This window comes from Antechinus flavipes, chromosome 3 (assembly GCF_016432865.1).
Source record: "Antechinus flavipes isolate AdamAnt ecotype Samford, QLD, Australia chromosome 3, AdamAnt_v2, whole genome shotgun sequence".
Lineage (NCBI taxonomy): Eukaryota > Metazoa > Chordata > Mammalia > Dasyuromorphia > Dasyuridae > Antechinus > Antechinus flavipes.
Window position 1 is genome coordinate 630014065 of NC_067400.1, and position 19773 is coordinate 630033837.

Here is a 19773-nt window from a genome sequence, read left to right on the forward strand (position 1 = left end):
TGTGCCAAAATGTTTGTGGCAGTCCTGTTTGTAGTGGCTAGAAACTGGAAATGAATGGATGCCCATCAATTGGAGAATGGTTGGGTAAATTGTGGCATATGAATGTTATGGAATATTATTGTTCTGTAAGGAATGACCAGCAGGATGAATACAGAGAGGACTGGCAAGACTTACATGAACTGATGCTAAGTGAAATGAGCAGAACCAGGAGATCATTATACACTTCGACAACGATATTGTATGAGGATGTATTCTGATGGAAGTGGATTTCTTTGACAAAGAGACCTGAGTTTCAATTGATAAATGATGGACAGAAGCAGCTACACCCAAAGAAAGAACACTGGGAAACAAATGTGAACTATCTGCATTTTTGTTTTTCTTCCCGGGTTATTTTTACCTTCTGAATCCAATTCTCCCTGTGCAACAAGAGAACTGTTCAGTTCTGTAAACATATATTGTATCTAGGATATACTGCAACATATCTAACATATATAAGACTGCTTGCCATCTGGGGGGGGGGGTGGAGGGAGGGAGGGGAAAAATCGGAACAGAAACAAGTGCAAGGGATAATGTTGTAAAAAAATTACCCTGGCATGGATTCTGTCAATATAAAGTAATTATTAAATAAAATTAAATTAAATTTAAAAAAAAAAGAAATGAGGAACTTAAGCTTCCTAACTAGTGAAGTTTGCTTCCAGCAGATTGGTAGGAGCAAACAACCTGTCAGCCTGCACAGAATCTCATACTAACTTGTTTTCATGAAAATAAATCTTTCCCGCACTCTTACCTTCCAGCCTCCACTCAGAGCTAAAAAATAAGGGACTGATCCATAATTGGGCGATCTGTTATAAAATAGGAACTTAACCAACTGGAACAATGGAGGCGTCCTATATAGAAACAGGAAAGTTCAAGGAGGAGAAAGACTTGGGGACAAGTTTTATAAAAAAGATCATTTGATCAATTCTGATGGACGAGGCTCTCTTTGATCCAAATCAGTTCCAATTGTTCAGTACTAAAGAGAATCAGCTACACCCAGTGAAAGAATTATGGGAAATGAGTGTGGACCACAACATAGCATTTCTACTCCTTCTGTTATTGTTGGCTTGAATTTTTGTTTTCCTTCTCAGGTTATTTTTACCTTCTACATCAGATTTTTCTTGTGTAACAAGATAACTATTAATATATATACATATATTGTATTTAACATATACTTTAACATATTAAACATGTATTGGACTGCCTGCCATCCAAGGGACAGGGTAGAGGAAAGGAGGGGAAAAGTTGGAACAGGTTTTGCAAGGGTCAATGTTGAAAAATTACCCTTGCATATGTTTTGTAAATAAAAAGCTATTTTTAAAAATCATTGCATCCATGAGATTTGATAAGATTTGATATTTAGAAAGAGTAGAAGGCCCTAAAATACTTTGGGAAACTCTTCAGTTAGGAAGTTGGAGAGGGATGATGATTCAAGCAAATAGGACCAGACAACAAGCCTGTCAAGAGTAAATCAAGTCAGAGAGCCAAGGAAAGAGATTCCAAAAAGAAGAGGATGGGGCTGCCTAGTGATCTCAAAGATGGAAGACATCATGTTTTCTGATCTGCGTCCTTCCAGTTTTCCCAGAGGCATCAGAATTTTCCTCCAAGGACCTAGAACTACATGAGCTCTTTGCACAGAAAGAGTCTTAATACTTTGGGAAAATTGCTCCAAAGATGAGTTGAGCTCTCCACTCTTGATGCTTCTCCAATCTGTCTCTTTTCCTCCCACACCCAACCCATCCCATTCTGACTTCACCTCCTGGACATCCTCAGGAAAAAATATAATCTCCCTTGTTGGGCCCTCATCAGCCGCCATCACTTTCTTTCTAGGGTTCTGTTGCAGCTACACTGGCCTCCACTCACTTATGCCCTTCAGTCATCTTCCTGCTTGGTACAACTAGGGCTGTCCTTGTACACCAGGTGCTGCCTGCCTTCCCTTCTGTCTCCCTTCCGGACTCTGCTCAGAGGCTATTTCTGCAAAGAGGCCCTTCCTGATTCCCCATTTATTAACCCCCTCTCCAGACTTCACACATTTTACGAAGATGTCCCTCTTACTTGTGTCAGGTCCTTTAGGGTTCATGGTCATGCCTTAATGGCCACTTTTGCCTTATGTTGTGTCTTCCCCTTGCTAATTGCTCAATCCCTTTTTCTTAAGCTCATATGGATTTAGCCTACCACCAATGCACAATAAAAGCTTTGCCTCTGCAGCTGTAGGTCATCTAAACTCACAAGTTCTTTTGAGACACCTCACCATAACCCCAATATGCTTTGGGGGTTCTATACTCCATCTCCCCAATATGTGGTGACAGAACTTCCATCACATTGCACCTGATGCTCTATCCAATACACCAAAAAGCTGCCCCTATCACAACTTGACTTTTAGGGAAATGTTTTGCATAATTTTACTTATAATTTCTTCATTGTGGATGAGAATAAAGGAAAGAACCTAAAAGTCAAAAATCTTAAAAACAAATGTAAAAAGTTAGATCTGAAAGTAACTGGGTAAAAATTATATATATATTTTAAAGAGAAACCAAAATACCTCTAACATACTAATGCCTTGAGGAACACAGAGAAAGAAAAAACTCTACTCAGTGAAGTTCCATGAATCCAAAAATAAAGAGATTTGAACAATGAGAAAGAGGTGAAAATCTATTCAAAGAAAAGGCACAGAAAATGAAATTAATCATTTAAAGAATAGCAAAGGTGGGAGCAGCTAGCTCACTAGATGGAGCACCAGCCCTAAAATGAGTTAGACCTGCATTCAAATCTGGAATCACTTAACACTTCCTAGATGGGCAAGTCACTTAACCCTGATTGCTTTAGCCAAGGGAAAAAAAAGAATAGGAAAGGGGACTTTACCTCAATTTTGAATAAGTTATTAAAAAAAAAAAAAAACATGAAGATGCCAGAGATTAGAATGGAAAAGATTTATGGAATCTTCTAAATAAGAATATATTTGACACACTACCTTCTGAATCCATTTCTCCCTGTGCAACAAGAGAACTGTTCGGTTCTGCAAACATATATTGTATCTAGGATATACTGCAACGTATTTAACATATATAGGACTGCTTGCCATCTAGGGGAGGGAGTGGAGGGAGGGGAAAAATCGGAACAGAAACGAGTGCAAGGGATAATGTTGTAAAAAAATTACTCTGGCATGGATTCTGTCAATATAAAGTTATTATTAAATAAAATAAAATTTTAAAAAATCAAATATTTAAAAAAAGAATATATTTGACACAAATATATTTTGGGATTAGTACTAGAATTTTGCATTGATTATTAACATTTAAAATGGGAAGATTTGCTGAGGTTTTTTGTCATTCTCTATTTCAGGTAGGCGAGAGAGGTATAAAAATTTTTTCCTATAAAAATACTTCTTTTTAAAATGAAAGTAAAGTGATAGGTATAATCTACAAGTATAGCTTAGGAAATTCTTGATTCAAGATACAGATTTAAAAGATAGATTGTCACAAAAATAATTTTATGATTTCTTGTAATAAAATCTTTATCAATGAAGAAAATGACAACAAAAAACAAATATATTTCTTTAATTTTGAAATTCATACAAATGAAATCAAATGAACATTTTAAATTTACATAAAACAGAAAAATGTCAAGAAACAATTCTGCAAAACTTCAATTTCTTTTTTGAATAGTAATGAATTCAATAAAACATCTTTCAAAGCTTTCTCATTCTTTCTGTTCTATTGCAGGTATCATTATTGTAATTATGTTTTCTTTATTTTAGATTAAAGGATTGGAGTGGAACAATCCTATGGCTATTACACTTCCCACTGCTATCCTCTCCTACCCAAAAGAGAAATGAAGCCAACAATGACCCCCAAAAAAAAAGTTTCACTACAGTGTGGATTCTCTGATATCTGGCAAGATGCAAGTTGTATCTAAACTCTTTCTACATTGATTGCATTTTAAAAGGTTTCTCTCCAGTGTGGATTCCATGATGTAAAGCAAGAATGGAACTTTGTGTGAAAGCCTTTCCACATTGATTACATTTAAAAGGTTTCTCTCCAGTGTGGATTCTCTGATGTTCAGCAAGAACATTCCTCTTGGTGAAAGCATTTACACATTGATTACCTTTAAAAAATTTCACTCCAGCTTGGATTCTCTGATGGGCCAAAAGCTGGTAATTATATCTGAAAGCCTTTCCACATTGATTACATTTAAAAGGTCTCTCTCCAGTGTGGATTCTCTGATGTATAACAAGACCGGAGGAAAATCCAAAAGCCTTTCCACATTGATTACATTTAAAAGGTTTCTCTCCAGTGTGGATTCTCTGATGTTTAGCAAGACTTGAGCTGTAACTAAAGGCCTTTCCACACTGGTGACATTTAAAAGGGTTCTCACCAGTGTGGATTCTCTGATGTTCAGCAAGAATGGAACTCTGTGGGAAAGCCTTTTGACAATGATTACATTTAAAAGGTTTTTCTCCAGTGTGGATTCTCTGATGTGTAACAAGACTGGAGGAAAATCTGAAAGCCTTTCCACATTGATTACATTTGTAAGGTTTCTCTCCAGTGTGCTTTCTCTGATGTACAACAAGATGGGCCTTCTGTATGAAAGCTTTCCCACATTGATTACATTTATAAGGCTTTTCTCCTGTGTGGATTCTCTGATGTAAAGTAAGACTGGCTCTCCTTATGAAAGCCTTTCCACATTGATTACATTTAAAAGGTTTCTCTCCAGTGTGGATTCTCTGATGTTCAGCAAGAACATTCCTCTTGGTAAAAGCATTTCCACATTGACTACATTTAAAAAGTTTCAATCCAGCGTGGATTCTCTGATGGGATGCAAGCTGGTAATTATATCTGAAAGCCTTTCCACACTGATTACATTTAAAAGGTTTCTCTCCAGTGTGGATTCTCTGATGGGCTAAAAGAGTGTCACTTCGTGTGAAAGCCTTTCCACATTGATTACATTTAAAAGGTTTCTCTCCAGTGTGGATTCTCTGATGTGTAGCAAGACTGGAGGAGAATTTGAAAGCCTTTCCACATTGATTACATTTAAAAGGTGTCTCTCCAGTGTGGATTCTTTGATGTTTAGCAAGACTTGACTTGCAACTAAAAGCCTTTCCACATTGATGACATTTAACAGGGTTCCCTCGAGTGTGCTTTCTCTGATGTTCAGCAAGACTATCACTCTGTGTGAAAGACTTTCCACATTGATTACATTTAAAAGGTTTCTCTCCTGTGTGGATTCTCTGATGGGCCAAAAGACTGTCATTTCGTGTGAAATCTTTTCCACACTGATTACATTTAAAAGGTTTTTCTCCTGTGTGGATTCTCTGATGTTCTGAAAGCTTGTAATTATATCTGAAAGCCTTTCCACACTGATTACATTTAAAAGGTTTCTCTCCAGTATGTATTTTCTGATGTCTAGCAAGATGGTAGCTCAATCTAAAAGTCTTTCCACATTGATCACATTCATAAGCTTTCTCTTCAGTGTGGGTTTTCTTATGTTTTGCTAGACTGGAGAAATCTGAACAAGTTTTTCCACGTTGATTGCATATGTAAGGCTTTCCACACTGAGGACATAAATAAGGCTTCTTTCTAGGGTGGATTCTCTGATAGTCAAGCAAGAATGATCCACAATATAAAACTCTCCCACATTCAATACATTTATGAGACACTTCTCCAGTATGAGCCTTCTGAGGGCTACCAAGAGCTGGATTCCAACCAAAAGCTTTCCCACATTGATCAAAACCAGATCTTTTCATTTCTAGGTGGTAAGGAAGAGATGAGAGATAGGATGAGGTTGCTTCACATACTTGATGTTCATCAGGTTCTTTTCTAATATTCATTTTTTGATGAGTAAGGAGATTAGAGTTCTGACTGAAAGCATTCTCACTTTTATTAGTCATGGAATGCAATTCGTCAGTATCACTTTTCTGATGGCTGCTAAGGTCTGAAGTGCACTTCACAGCTATATCCCATTGATTACCTGGAACCAACAGCTCTACCTCTTCAGTGAAGCATTTCTTGCACTCACTACCTTGAAGATAATCACTTCCTGAGGTCATTTTCTTACAGTAATTTAGGATAGAAGACCATCTGAATCTCTTTCCAATTTCATCCAATTCACAATCACTCTTTGAATATCGATCTACTTCAAGAATAAAATCATTCATTTTCTTCAAATTGAAGTCACAGGGATCATCATCCATAAACTTTTGCAGATCATGTTCTTCCACATAAATTCCTAACTTTTTACTCATCTCATATACTTTGAATGCAGTTTCTACATCTGAAGAAGACAAACATATATATATAAAAAGACAGACACATATATAAACACAAATAGCAATGTTACATAAGAGTCATTGCAGTTTGGCATCAAACTATATATACAAAATTTCATAGGTGTACTCAGTGCAAACAATGGCTTTTAATACCCCAAGTCATTTTTAAGAAGAGACAGATTGGAGGAAGCTAGATGGTGCAGTAGATAGAGCACCAGCCCTGAAATCAGGAAGACTTGAGTTCAAATCTGACCCCAGACACTTATATTTCCCTAGCTTTGTGACCCTGGGCAAGTCACTTAACCCCAATTGCGTCAGCCAAAAAAAAAAAAAAAAAAAAAAGATATGTGAGATACGCATCTCAAAGTACTGGACCAATCAGAGACTTATCCTCTCCCAGTGAAATATTTTTTTCATCAAAAACAGGGGCCCAAGGCAAAGATGGCTACCAAATACTTAATATTTCTTTGTGCTAGAATAGTTTTTGCTAATTTAGAGGGAAAACTGAGCCAACACAAAATTGAAAATTGTAGAGCAGAAATGGAACAGACAATTTTCAGAGATTTTTTGCATAGTACCACATTTATTCATTTGGGAAAACAAGTAAACATTCAAATTGTTTTGATGAAATTAATGGAGAAATTCAGAAGGTCTTAAATGAAAAAATGAGAACTCTACAAGATTTACAACATTACAAGTAATTTAGATCATCCATCTCTGGGACGGCACTATTTAACTCTCCTAAAAGTTTAAGTAAAGGTTGGATTTTTGGCCAGTAAATAAAGGCAGAAAAAGTTCATTTTTGTATTGAGTATAACAATCTAAAGCTCTTTTATGATGCCCTGAAGACTATTTATGGACCAAAAACCTATTTAAGCTGCCCAGTGCTGATGGAGCTACATTGATTAGTGATAAGGATGTGATAATGGAAGAGATGGACTGAACTGTTTCATAAAGTTCTCAACACACCATCATCAACCACTGCTGAAGCTATTAATCACTGATAGTAGGTCATATTCCATTCCTCTTTAGTCATTCATGAATTGATGGCATCCCTACAGTCTCTAGCTTTTTATTACCCAAAAAGAGAGCTGCCATCAATCTTTTGAAACATAAACATTTGCTTCTTTTTTCCCTAATTATCTTGGTAAACAGACCTTATAATGTATTTTGGAGTCAAAGAGTATAACACTGTTGTCATAACTCCATATTGTTCTCCAAATAGAGTGTATCAGTTCACAATTTCAGCAACAATATATTAATGTTCCCAACATGATATCAAAATGGTTTTTGACTTGCATTTCCCTAATCAATAAGTTAGAATATTTTGTCATAAGACTATAAATAGGTTTAATTTCTCTTCATCAGAAACTATCTGTTCCTATCCCTTTGAGTATTTTGAGACATGAGATTTTCAAATGGAAAGTTTTCTCTAGAACAGGGATCTTTGTTCTTCTCCTTCAATTGCCTGACCCTAAAGTTCACTGTGCCAGAATTGAAATCTTTGGAGACTGGGACCCCAGGCCAATGTAGATGCCCCCAGTATTTGCTCTTGGCTAACTTAGCAGAGTCTGCCTAGAGTGCATTTGGGTTAAATCTCTGTCTAGGGAGATGAGGTCCTTCTTAAGATCTTATTAGGGTCCCTACAACTTCTGGAGTTTTAGTCACTTTCAAAATGAATTGTGAGGCATTGATTTTTTATTTTAGGGGAGAGTCTTAGGGAGCGAAGTACTTCCTATATTATTATGCCATCTTAATTTCAGGGAGTTTATGCAACAAATGTGGCAGTAAGGTCAGCTATTTGATTGAGGGTAAATTACGTAACTCAAAAAGGTGCAGCTACGACCAAAATGGATGGACACTTGGTGCACTCAGATAACTGAGCACTTAATACATCTTCTGAGAAGCAACACAGTGTGGATCACTTCTGTGCTGTTTGTGCTCATTTTGAAGTGATGATGAACAAGAAAAGAGAGAAAATGTCCTTACCCAGGGACAGCAGATTCTGGACACTCTCCAGCATGACCTCCTTGTACAATTCCTTCTGAGAAGGGTCCAGGAGCCCCCATTCTTCCTCAGTAAAGTCCACCATAATATCCTTGAATGACACCATCTCCTAAATCATCAAAAGTCACTTGATTTTGTGCTGAAAAGGCCTCCAGAATTCATCTACTCCAACCCTCATCAACTTAGAGGAGGAAGCTGAAGCAGAGATAGGATTTCTCTAAAACTCATATAACCTTTAGAAATGTCAGAGCCCACACTTGGAACCAGGCATTAAGAGACCAATGGAATATTGAGAAAAACATTTTCCATTTGAAATGAGTTTCATGTTGGATAATAAAAGTTGTAAAACTGTTTTATGATAAAATAGTTCTCCTAGTGGAGTAAGGGAGACTATATGAATTCTATAGAACCTGTAAAGATGACTCATAGCTTGTGAAAAAGCTTCACTTTATTATGCTGTAACAGCCTTGTTGAAATATTCTGGGAATAAACGATTAGCAATGATCACTGAGGAGAGAACAAAGAAATTATTTAGCACATTTCCTATGAGTCTAAAATGAAATCTAAACTATATGGGAAAAAAATAAATAAATAAACTACATGGAAGCAGGAAAAGAATTATAAAGAGTTTTTGGCCTCAACTATCTGGTATGAGACTGTTTCCAGACAAGTGATGAAGTTTTATCTCTTCTCATAAGGTGAGTTTATTAATGGAATATGTTCTGTGAGAGATGATTAATTGGGACACTGTTTCCAGAAATCCAGTGCTGTGCTTGTACTCCCCAAATAGGTTTCACTCAGAAAGTCAGAGGTCAGGCAGCTGATCTGAGCTATAAGTACCCAGCCTCCAAGAAACATGAAGTTTCCTCTGATGCCACATTTTTGCCCTGCTTCCTGTTTCACTCAGCCCTCTAGAGCCCATCCAGAGGTCAGACTATCCTGGCTGGGGAGACCTTTGAACCTGCCCAATCTTATTCTGTGATTGCTTCCTGCTCATTATTTTTTGCCACCCAATCCTAATTTCTGTGAAGTGATTGTGAAGTGATCCAAGGTTTCTGGAGAGCAACTTTGAACTATGAACAAAGGGCAACTAAACTGTGCAAATCTTTAGAACTACCAATAGCACTTCTAGGTCTGTAGGAGATTACCAAAAAAGGGAAAGGGCTTACATGCCCAAAAATATTTATGGCAGCCTTTTTCCTAGAGGCAACATTGTGGAAATTAAGGAATTCCCATCAACTGGGGAATACCTGAACAAGCTGTGATATATGAATATAATGAAATAGTACTGTACAACAAGAAATGATGAAGAGGCAGATTTCAGAAAGAACTTAAAAAACCAAACTGACACAAATTGAAACAAACTGCATTATGGGACCCCGCCAAGAAGTAGTACCAAGGCCACCTAGACCTTTGACACACAAATTTTCGGCCATCTTATTGAGCAAGGAACAATGATTTGTGATCATGGGAAGAGGAGTAAGCTGAGGGTTACAGCTCATGGGTAGGAATGCCTTGACAGGGCCTCTGGCCTGTGAGGGCCTTGCTCTCACTGTCATCTCATTGGTAAACACCATGCATACCAAAGTGGAGCAGTTGCTTCTCTGAATCATGATTAGGGATTGCCTACTGTTCACTTGCTGACCACTCTTGCTACAATCTATTTCAACAAGGCTGTTACAGCATAATAAAGTGAAGCTCTTCACAAGCTATGAGTCTCCCACCTCAAATCACCTCTGAGATCAAATAGCTTATATGTTTTGAGCTCTTAAAAGACAACCACAACAGAAATGAGCAGAGCCAGGAAACAATTGTATACAGAATTAGCAAAAGAGTGTGGTGGTGGTGATCAACTATGAAGGACTCAGCTCTTGTCAGGAGCACAATGATCAAAGGCAATTACAAAAGATTCAAGAAGGAAACTAAAGTTTCATTTTTCACAACTCTTATTTATAGGGAAATATGGTTTAAATGACAGCACATTTATTCCATATTAAATTGCCTACCATTTTAGAAAGAAAGGGATGGAGAAAACTTTAGAAATTAAAATCTGATAAAGATAAATGCTACAAATTGTCATGACAAGTAATAAGATAATAATTTAAAACAAACAAGCAAATGTAGCTTTTTGTATCTGCTTCCTAATCTGATCTCAGTTAAAACTTCTTTATAACTGGCTATGAGAACCAACAGATTCTATCAAAAGCCCAGGTCAGGTAAGGGGGAGAGACTGTGTCTGTGACATCTGAGGAAATGTAACCCCCCAGTCATGGCGTCTGTCACACCCTCCCGAGGATAAATAATCCACAGTTTACTCTCTGGCTGGACCCTGAGCTCCCTGACTTTCCCTACCAAGGACCCTGACAATTCCCACAACAGGATCAATGAGACCATCTTTATGTGGCTCCCGGCACGTGGCAGACACCACAACACCGGCCCCGGCCTTCTCACACCTTAGTCTTCCTCTCTGCCCCAGGGACGTTGGCCTCCTGGCTTATACTTAACCAGGACCCTCTGTCCCCTGTCCTTGGGCCTTTTCACTGGCTTCTCTCCTGTTTGCACCGGCCTCCTCCCTCCCCTCCTGCTTCCTTCCCATCTCAGCTAAATTCTCCCTTTCTGAAACAGCATTTCCTGCCCCCAAACTGCTGACCCTTCCCTCTGAGAGTAGCTCCCATCTACACTGCCCAGCGCAGGTGTGGACACAGCTCACGAGGTGTTTTCTCCCCCGGGAGCTTCGTGAGGGCAGGTCTGGTTTTTCCCCTTTCTTTACATCCTTAGTGGTTAGCCCAGAGGAGCTATTTATTGACTTGTTCTGAGACCTGGCAAAGCAGAGGGACTCAGAGCCCTGGGGGCCGCCTGAGAGGCAGGAAATGGGCAGCGCCAGGGGGGCGATTCCTGCCCTGCTGCCGGCCCTGCCGGGGCCCTCCCTCTGCCAGGAGGAAACTTCCTGGGCTCTCCCTGGGCAGGGGCCGCACTCACCTGGGACGAGGGGCTCCGGCTGCCGGGGGCCATGTCTCTGGTTCCGGGCTTGGGCGCTCTGCCGGCCGGGCGGGGGAGGGAGAGGGAGGCCGGGGTCTGAGGCTTCCCTTCCCGGGCTGGTGCTGACCTGCCCACAATGAGAGAGAGAGAGCTCTGAGGGCAGGGAGGTGGGGGGCGGCTGCTCCCCAGGAGGAGGCTGAGCGATGTCAGAGAGAAGGAAGCAGAGAGATCTCGCCTGTGAGGGCGGGGAGACCCTCCCAGAAACCAGGACTGGACACTAAGGTCTCCTGCTCTTTGGGGGCATAAACCATACGGGGTCAAGGTCACAGGACCTTCACCAGAATCCCTGGAAGTCTAGTAAGACCTTGGCCAACACTTTCATCCCCGCCTTCCTCATTTTCCCCAAGAGTAACACAAGGCCCCCTCCTCCCAAAGGCTCCAGAAATGTTGAGAGATGTCCCAAGACCACCAACAGGGAAAAGGGTCAAAGGGGAGAGCTGGATGGGAGGCCTAGACCCTGAGCAGCCCCTCCCCCTTCGAGTCCTGCCTGGGAACCTCCTCTACCACTCCTCCTGCCCTCCATGGAAAGGGGAGGACTGGGCAGTTTGCACTAAGAGCCGCCTGTAGAGGGCGCTCTCACTGGGAAGGACAGGCTGCTCTCACCTCCTTTTTACATTAGAGGAACCAGAGGTAAATGGGGATCAAGTTTCAGGATCCTCGCCCCCTCTCAAGTGTACAAAGGGCCAAGGGGGACCGGGGCTCGGTGGGTGAGGGGTCAGTTAGGCTCCCCAAGAAACACTCAGCAGCCCCCCAAGCTGCAGCGGAGCACCAGCACCGGCCCCTCCCCCGTCTCCGCCCACACAGGGGAAACCACTCAGGGCTAAGCTCCCAGCTACAGTTACACATCCACGTGCCGTCAGGTAAACTCCTCCCCCCACGCGGAAACACGCATTTCAGTTACCCGCCCCCACGCACAGCTACAGCACTTTTGCACAACTTGTCCACCGGCACCCCTCCCTTGCACGCGCACCCCCACACTCGGAGCTTCCCACTGGCACCAGATTTCCAGATTCTGCCAAGAGCGTTTTACTGGACAAGTGCGGAAGGGGAGGAGCTTAAGGAGGAAGAGGGAAGTTCCAAGCCGAGCCGGCCCTCCTCCCCTCCCCCATTCCCCCAGCACTGAAAGGAGAACATGAGGAAACTCGGGACTCAGGAATCTGCGCCTGCGCCCCAGCAGTCTCCCAGCATGCCCTGGGATTCAGCAAAGGAGGGGCTGAGGCGGGGTGGGGCGGGGCGTGAAGTCTCCGGGAGTCACCCTACTTGGCCACGTGCTCGAGGCTTCCTAGGCTCCCGCTTAGGGAGGGCTTGTGACGTCATTCTTCTGGTCCAGGTCTTCCCGCTCTTTTCCCCGTGCAGCCCTAGCTTGCGTAGATCCTGAGGACCAGGGGCCCGCTCGTCCCTTCACCCAGAAGGAGGGGGGTCCCCCATTTTAAGTCCCACTCCTCCTGAGCAGCAGGGGCGGCAGATTTCTTTCTCGGGGTGTGAGGTGACCCAGTACGAAGTGGGGTGCTGTGGGTGGGATTTATTCGGGGGCGCTCAGATTGATGGTTTCATTTTGCGCAGCCTCCCTTTTTCTGGGACCCTGGGACTGTGGGTGCCCCTGTGGAGGGGTGGGACTGGGACTGGCCCTTCTGGTCCAAGGTGCCTTTGAGCCTGGAGAGCAGCCCAACCTGCCAGGCACGGGCTGGGGAGGAGGAAGGGGGAGAAGAACACGTGACGGGGAGGCCCCCTGGGGGGGACTTTTTTCTTTCTAATTACATATACTAAGCACTTTTCCCCAGCTCTGTCAGCCCTGAGAACCAGAAAGGTTTTCACTGGCCCATCCCCCAGAAAACCCCCAGAAACGTTATCCCGGGTACCTCAGAGCCGGTGCTTTGGGTCTGCAGAAATGGGTCATTAGAGCCAAGGAACTGCTCCAAGTTGGGGTAGATTCTGGGCTTGGGGAGGAAAAGCCTTATGTTGTTCGTCACTCAGTGACCCATTCCTGCTTCATTGGCTCATTGGCTGTGAGATTTAGCAAATACCTGCGAGAAATGCTGAAAAGGCGGGTTTCCACAGTGTTCCAAGCTTTGAGGTCGTGTGGGGTAGCGGATACCATTGTTGAAGAGCTTTTCAGAATGTGAGAGGGTAAGGAAGGTTGGGATTCACAGAACAATTAAGTGATGGATAGGAAGCCTCCAGCAAACAAGGAATGGGGGGTGGGCGGGGAGGTCTGGGGAGGCACAAGTGGCTTCAAGAATCAGAAAGAGTCTTGTTTTCAGAAAACCACAAACTTAAGCTAATAGCCCACCCAGCCCAGCCTAGGGGTTAATGACCTGACTAGACCAAATCACTACTGTGCCACTATTTAATAGGCTAATTGAATATTAAACAACACACCCCAGAGGTGGAGTTTTCTGCCATTTTTGAACCTGGGATATATGATGAGAACATGTTTTATACATATTAAGGGGAACATGTAGTGGGCATATGAGAAAGATGGAAACCTGGAAGAAATGGACCAACTTGTTCTCTGAAGGGAGGAGCTGCATCACAGAACAAGTATAAAGATTGCCCCAATTCTGTACTCAGAGTTTCCTCTTCCCATAATAAAAGTAGAGTTCCCTTCTGACCAGAAATATTAAGACGATTCCTTAAGATTATACTTTAATAAATTTTCCTTGATATCTGATTTTCAGTGTCGTGTATTAATTCTTTTTTTCTTTTTATTAAAGCTTTTTCTTCACAAAGCATATGCACGCGTAATTTTTCCAACATTGACCCCTGCATAACCCCCTGCTGCAAATTTTCCCTTTCTTCCACCTATTCCCTCCCCGACCCGGCAGGCAGTCCAATACATGCCAGATCCAATATGTGTACACATATTCACACAATCATCTGGTTGCCCAGGAAATCATATCAAGAAGGAAGAATGAGAAAAAAGAAACAAAATACAAGCAAATAACAACAGAGAGAGTGAGAATGCTATTCTGTGTTCCACCCTCTGTTCCCATGGTTCTCTCTCTCTGGGTGTAGATGGTTCTCTTTATCACTGCACAAGTGGAACTGATTCAAATCATCTCAGTGTTGGAGAGCCACATTCATCAGATTTGATCATAATAGTCTTGTTTGTTGCCATACATAATGATCTCCTGGTTCTGCTCATTGTACTCAGCATCAGTTCATGTAATTCTCTTCAGACCTCTCTGAAATCATCCTGCTGGCAGTTTCTTACAGAACAATAATATTCCATAGGATTCATATGCTCTAATTTATTCAGCCATTCTCCAAATGATGGACATCAGTTAGAATCCTAGTGCTAACCCAATGAATCGATAGAAACAATACTTATGTGCTTGGGTTTATACCTTTGGAGTTCACACCTTCGGGAGAATTCACATATTAGAGCTCACACCTTTAAGAGAGTTTACACATTAGAGCTCACACATTGGAGCTCACAAGTATGGGAGATTCACAAAGTTAACTTTGTAACTTTGTGAATTCACACCTTCCATAATCCCACTCTCAGAGGAGTCAACCTTTGAGTTTACACCTCTAAAAGAGCATAAAAAGAGCTGAGTTAGTAAAGTGAGTTCATTTCGGAAGATTGCCAGGAGTCGGAGTTGAGCTAGAGGCAGAAGCCAGCAGAGGCAAAAGGCTAGCAACGAGAGCTCTCGGAACCAAAGCTAACTGGGCTATTTTGGAAGAAACAATAAAAGATTGGATTTTAACTCCTGACTGTATTTGAAGTGATTATTACTTGGAAATGAAACTAAGGCTGCATCCAGAAAATCTTTCCAAGAAACCTGCTTCCCAGAGAACCATCATATATTTTAGAAAAAGAACATCACAGACATCCACTCAGATTCCAGTTTCTAGCCACTACAAAAAGGGCTTATGTTATGGGCCAGAACTCTGAACTTGAAACAAAGGATTCTTACAAAGTGCTAACTCAGTGGAATTGATAAAGACAATGTTAGCTCAGTACATGTACTTAGTACTTACTATAGTTCTACAATATTTACACCTATGATGAGAGAGCATAGGAGCTCGGACAAACTCAGCGAGGTTCATTCAGAGGAAGAAAACACAAAGGACTGGTGGCAGGAGCTCAAGCTCTCGGAACCAAGAAGACAGACAGGTCTTTAAGAAAGCTAACCAGGCCCCAAGAAAGGAGACAAGACTTTGAAGGAGATAAGAAGGGATTTGGACTTTAAAACCTGGCTGTACTCATGTGGTGATTACTGAACTGAACCAAAGGCTGCCAGAGATCCCCAAAAAAAAACCGAAACAGAAAACATTACAGGCTGCCACAAACAGTTTTGCACATATAGGTCCTTTTCCCTCTTTTAAGATCTTTTTGAGATATAATCCTAATAGAAACATTGCTGGAACAAAAGGGTATGCACAGTTTGATAACTTTTTGAGCACAGTTCCAAACTGCTCTCCAGATTGGTTGCATCCGTTCACAGTTCCACCAACAATGTATCAGTGTCCCAGTTTTCACACATCCTCTCCAACATTTATCATTATCTTTTCTTGTCATCTTAGCCAATCTGACAGGTGTGTAGTGGCATCTCAGGGTTGTCTTAATTTGGATTTTTCTAATCAATAGTGATTTGGAACACCTTTTCATATGAGCAGAAATAGTTTCAATTTCTTCATCTAAAAATTTTCTGTTTGTATCCTCTCACCAAGTATCAATTGGGGAATAGATTAAATTCTTATAATTTTCAGTCAATTTTCTATATATTTTACATATGAGGCCTTTATCGGGACATTTGAATGTAAAACTGTTTTCCCATTTTATTGCTTATCTTCTAAGGGAAGCCTGCAATACTTGTTTGTACAAAAACTTTTTAACTTAATATAATCAAAAGTATCTATTTCTTTTGTGATCAGTAAGGATCTCTAGTTCTATTAATTGTCCTTAAATCAGGTCAACTACTTCCTCTATCCTTGTGGCCCAGAACAGAGTTTCTGAAGAATTCTTCTAGACAAAAATGAGAAACATCAGCAATGAAGTTGATTGGTTGGAACATTTTGAAACCTTCCATAGACATCATGGAAAGCTATCCTCCATCAAAAATAGGAAACTTCTTATAAAGCAATGTGTATTAAAAACAAATTAACTTAGAAAATAATAGGCAATTTCTGCAGGAATGGGGAACAATGGGTGAGCAACACTCAGGGTTTCAGGTTTCCAGCCCCACTTAAGACCTATCACCTATAAGGTGCAGCTTTATTTTGAGTAGAAATGATGAACTCAGCTTCCTAACTATATAGGCTGTGTACAAAGTGAAGTTTGTTACTAGTAGATTGGTTGGAGCAAACAACCTGTCAGTCTGCACCGAATCTCATACAAACTTCTTTGTTTTCATGAAAATAAATCTTTCCCCCAGCTCTCACCTTCCACTCAGAGCTAAAAAATAAGGGACTGATCTATAAATGGGCAATCTGGTATAAGACAGGAACCTAAGAACTTAGAACAGTGGAGGTATCCTTAATAGAAATGGGGAAGTTCACAAAGGAGAAAGACTAGGTGGAAATGGGTTCCATATTGCTTTATAAAAAAGATCATTGAATCCATGAGATTTGATGAGACTACTGAGAGTGTTTAGAAAGAGAAGAGTAGAAGACCCTAAAATTCTTTGGGAAACTACTCAGGAAGGATGAAGGATGATGATCCTTCCAAAGAGGACCAGAAAAGAAATCTGTTAAGAGTAAATCAAGTCAGTGCATTGTTAGAATTGTGAACGAATCCAACCATTCTGGAGAGCAATTTGGAACTATGCTCAAAAAGTTATCAAATTGTAAATATCCTTTGATTCAGCAGTTTTACTACTGGGCTTATATCCCAAAGAGATCTTCAAGGACGGAAAAGGCCCTGTATGTGCAAAAATGTTTGTGGCAGCCCTCTTTATAGTGGCTGGAAACTGGAAATTAAATGGACAACCATCAATTGGAGAATGGCTGAATAAGTTGTAGTATATGAATGTTATGGAATATTATTGTTCTGTAAGAAATGACCAGCAGGATGATTTCAGAAAGGCCTGGAGAGATTTACATGGACTAATGCCGAATGAAATGAGCAGGACCAGGAGATCATTATATACTTTAACAACAATACTATATGATGATCAATTCTGATGTCCATGGCTCTCTTCAACAATGAGATGAACCAAATCAGTTCCATTTGTTCAACAATGAAGAGAACTAGCTACATCCAGGGAAAGAACTATGGGAAATGAAGATGAACCACAACATAGCATTTCCACTCCCTCTGTTTTTGTCTACTTCCGTTTTTTATTTCCTTCTCAGGTTATTTTTACCTTATGTCTAAGTGCGATTTTTCTTGTGCAGCAAAATAACAGTATGGATATATGTATACATATCATAAATACAATATATGTATTTAACATATACTTTAACATATTTAACATGGATGGGTCTGCCTGCCATCTAGGGGAGAGGGGGAAGGAGGGGAAAAATTGAAAAAGAGGGTTTTGCAAGGATCAATGGTGAAAAATTATTCATGCATATATCTTGTAAACAAAAAGCTATAATAATAATAAAAAAAAGAGTAAATCAAGTCAGAGAATTAAGTAAAGTAAGAGATTCCAAAAAGAAAGGGATGAGGCTGGCTGTGGTTTCAAAGATGGAAGACATTGTGTTTCTGATCCATGTTCTTCCACTTTTCCCAATTAGAGGGACCAGAAGTTTCCTCCAAGAACCAAGAAAGAGCTCAGAAAGAGGCTAGCGTCACTTTGGGAGAATTGCTCCAAAGATGTGTTGAGCTCTTCCTTCCTGATGCTTCTCCAATCTGTGTCTTCTCCTCCCACACCCAACCCATCCCTCTTTGACTACAGCTCCAGGATGTCCTCAGAAAAAAATATAATCCCCCTTGTTGGGCCCCATCAGCCTCCATCAGCTTTTCTTTCCAGACTTCTGTTCCAGCCACACTGGCCTTTCACTCACTCTTCAGTCGTAGCTGATATTCCTGCTTGGTACCACAACACCTCCTTTCCCTGTGTGCCCCAGGTGCTGCCTGCCTTCCCCTCTGCCTCCCTTCCGGACTCTACTCAGAGGCTACTTCTGTGAAGTGGCACTTCCTGATTCCCCAGTTATTACTCTCCCCCTCCCCAGACCCAACCCACTTTACAGAGATGTCTCTCTTAACTGTGTCAGGTCTTTAGAGTTCATCCCCTAATGGCCTCTTGTGCCTTACGGTGTGTCTTCCCCCTTGGTGCTTGCTCAATCCCTTTTTCTTTAGTAAAGCTCATATGGATTTAGCCTGCCACCAACAGCACAATAAAAGGTTTATCTCTGGAGCTGCAGGTCATCTAAGCTCATGATTTCTTTTGAGATACCTCGCCATAACCCCAATATACTTTGGGGGTCCTAAATTCCATCTCCCCAGTATGTGGTGACAGAACCCCATCACATTTGAACTGGTGTTCTATCCACTGCATCAACTAACTGCTCCATCAAAACTTGACTTTTATAGAAATGTTTTGCATAATTTCACTTGCAATTTCTTCATTGTGGTTGACAATAAGGAAGAGAATCTAGAACTCAAAAATCTTAAAAACAAAAGTAAAAAATTAGGTCTGAATGTAACTGGAGAAAAATATTAAATAAATAATTTTAAAAGAAAAAGGAAAGGGAAGCCAAAATGCCTCCAAAGTCCTGATGCCTTAAGGAACACCAAGAATGAAAAAGATCTAAGTCAGTGTAAGTTCCATGAATCAAAAAATAAAATGACAAATGTTGAATGACAAAGAAGAGAAATAGAGAAAAAATGACAAATGGGGAATGACAAAAGAGAAACAGAGAAAAATCTTTTCAAGGAAAAGGCACAGAAAATGAAATTAATCATATAAAGAATAGGAAAGGGGAGTGGTAGGGACAGCTGGGTGGCTCAGTGGATAGAGTACCAGCCCTAAAGTGAAGAAGACCTGAATTCAAATCTGTCCTCAGACACATAACACTTTCGAGCAGTGTGACCCTGGGCAAATCACTTAACCCCAATTGCTTCAGAAAAAAAAAAAAAAAAAAGAACAGGACTCTACCTCAATTTTGAATGACTGTCATTGAAAAAAAAGACAAGACTCAAGATGCCAGAGATTACAATGGAAAAGATTTACAGCATCTTCTAAATAAGAACTATTCAAGAATATATTTGACACAAATATATTTTGGGATTAGACAACTGGAGTTTTGCACTGGTTATTAACATTTATAATGTGAAGATTTCCTTTTTTGCCATTCTTTATTTCAGGCAGGTGAGAGAGGTACAAGGACTTTTTTCCTATTAAAACATTTGTTTTTAAAATAAAAGTGTTAGTTATAATCTACAAGTGTAGCTAGGAGAATTCTTGATTCGAGATACAGATTTAAAAGATAGAGAATGTCATGAAAACAATTTTATGATTCAATATTGATGA

At 40.7% G+C, this 19773-nt stretch overlaps 2 protein-coding genes across 2 annotated transcripts in view; both read right to left on the reverse strand.

The window, feature by feature from the left end:
* The window catches only part of LOC127556755 (zinc finger protein 665-like), a 28470-nt gene extending 17017 nt beyond the window's left edge, over positions 1–11453 (reverse strand). Inside the window, exon 1 of the mRNA XM_051990166.1 lies at positions 11288–11453. Coding sequence (XP_051846126.1) covers positions 11288–11320 — 33 coding nt within the window. The 5' untranslated portion in view covers positions 11321–11453. The remainder of the gene's footprint in view (positions 1–11287) is intronic.
* LOC127556759 (zinc finger protein 260-like) lies at positions 3633–6223 on the reverse strand. The gene has a single exon (XM_051990169.1). The coding sequence runs from the start codon at positions 6188–6190 to the stop codon at positions 3959–3961; it is 2232 nt and encodes a 743-aa protein (XP_051846129.1). The 5' UTR covers positions 6191–6223; the 3' UTR covers positions 3633–3958.
* Positions 11454–19773: the final 8320 nt, after the last annotated feature.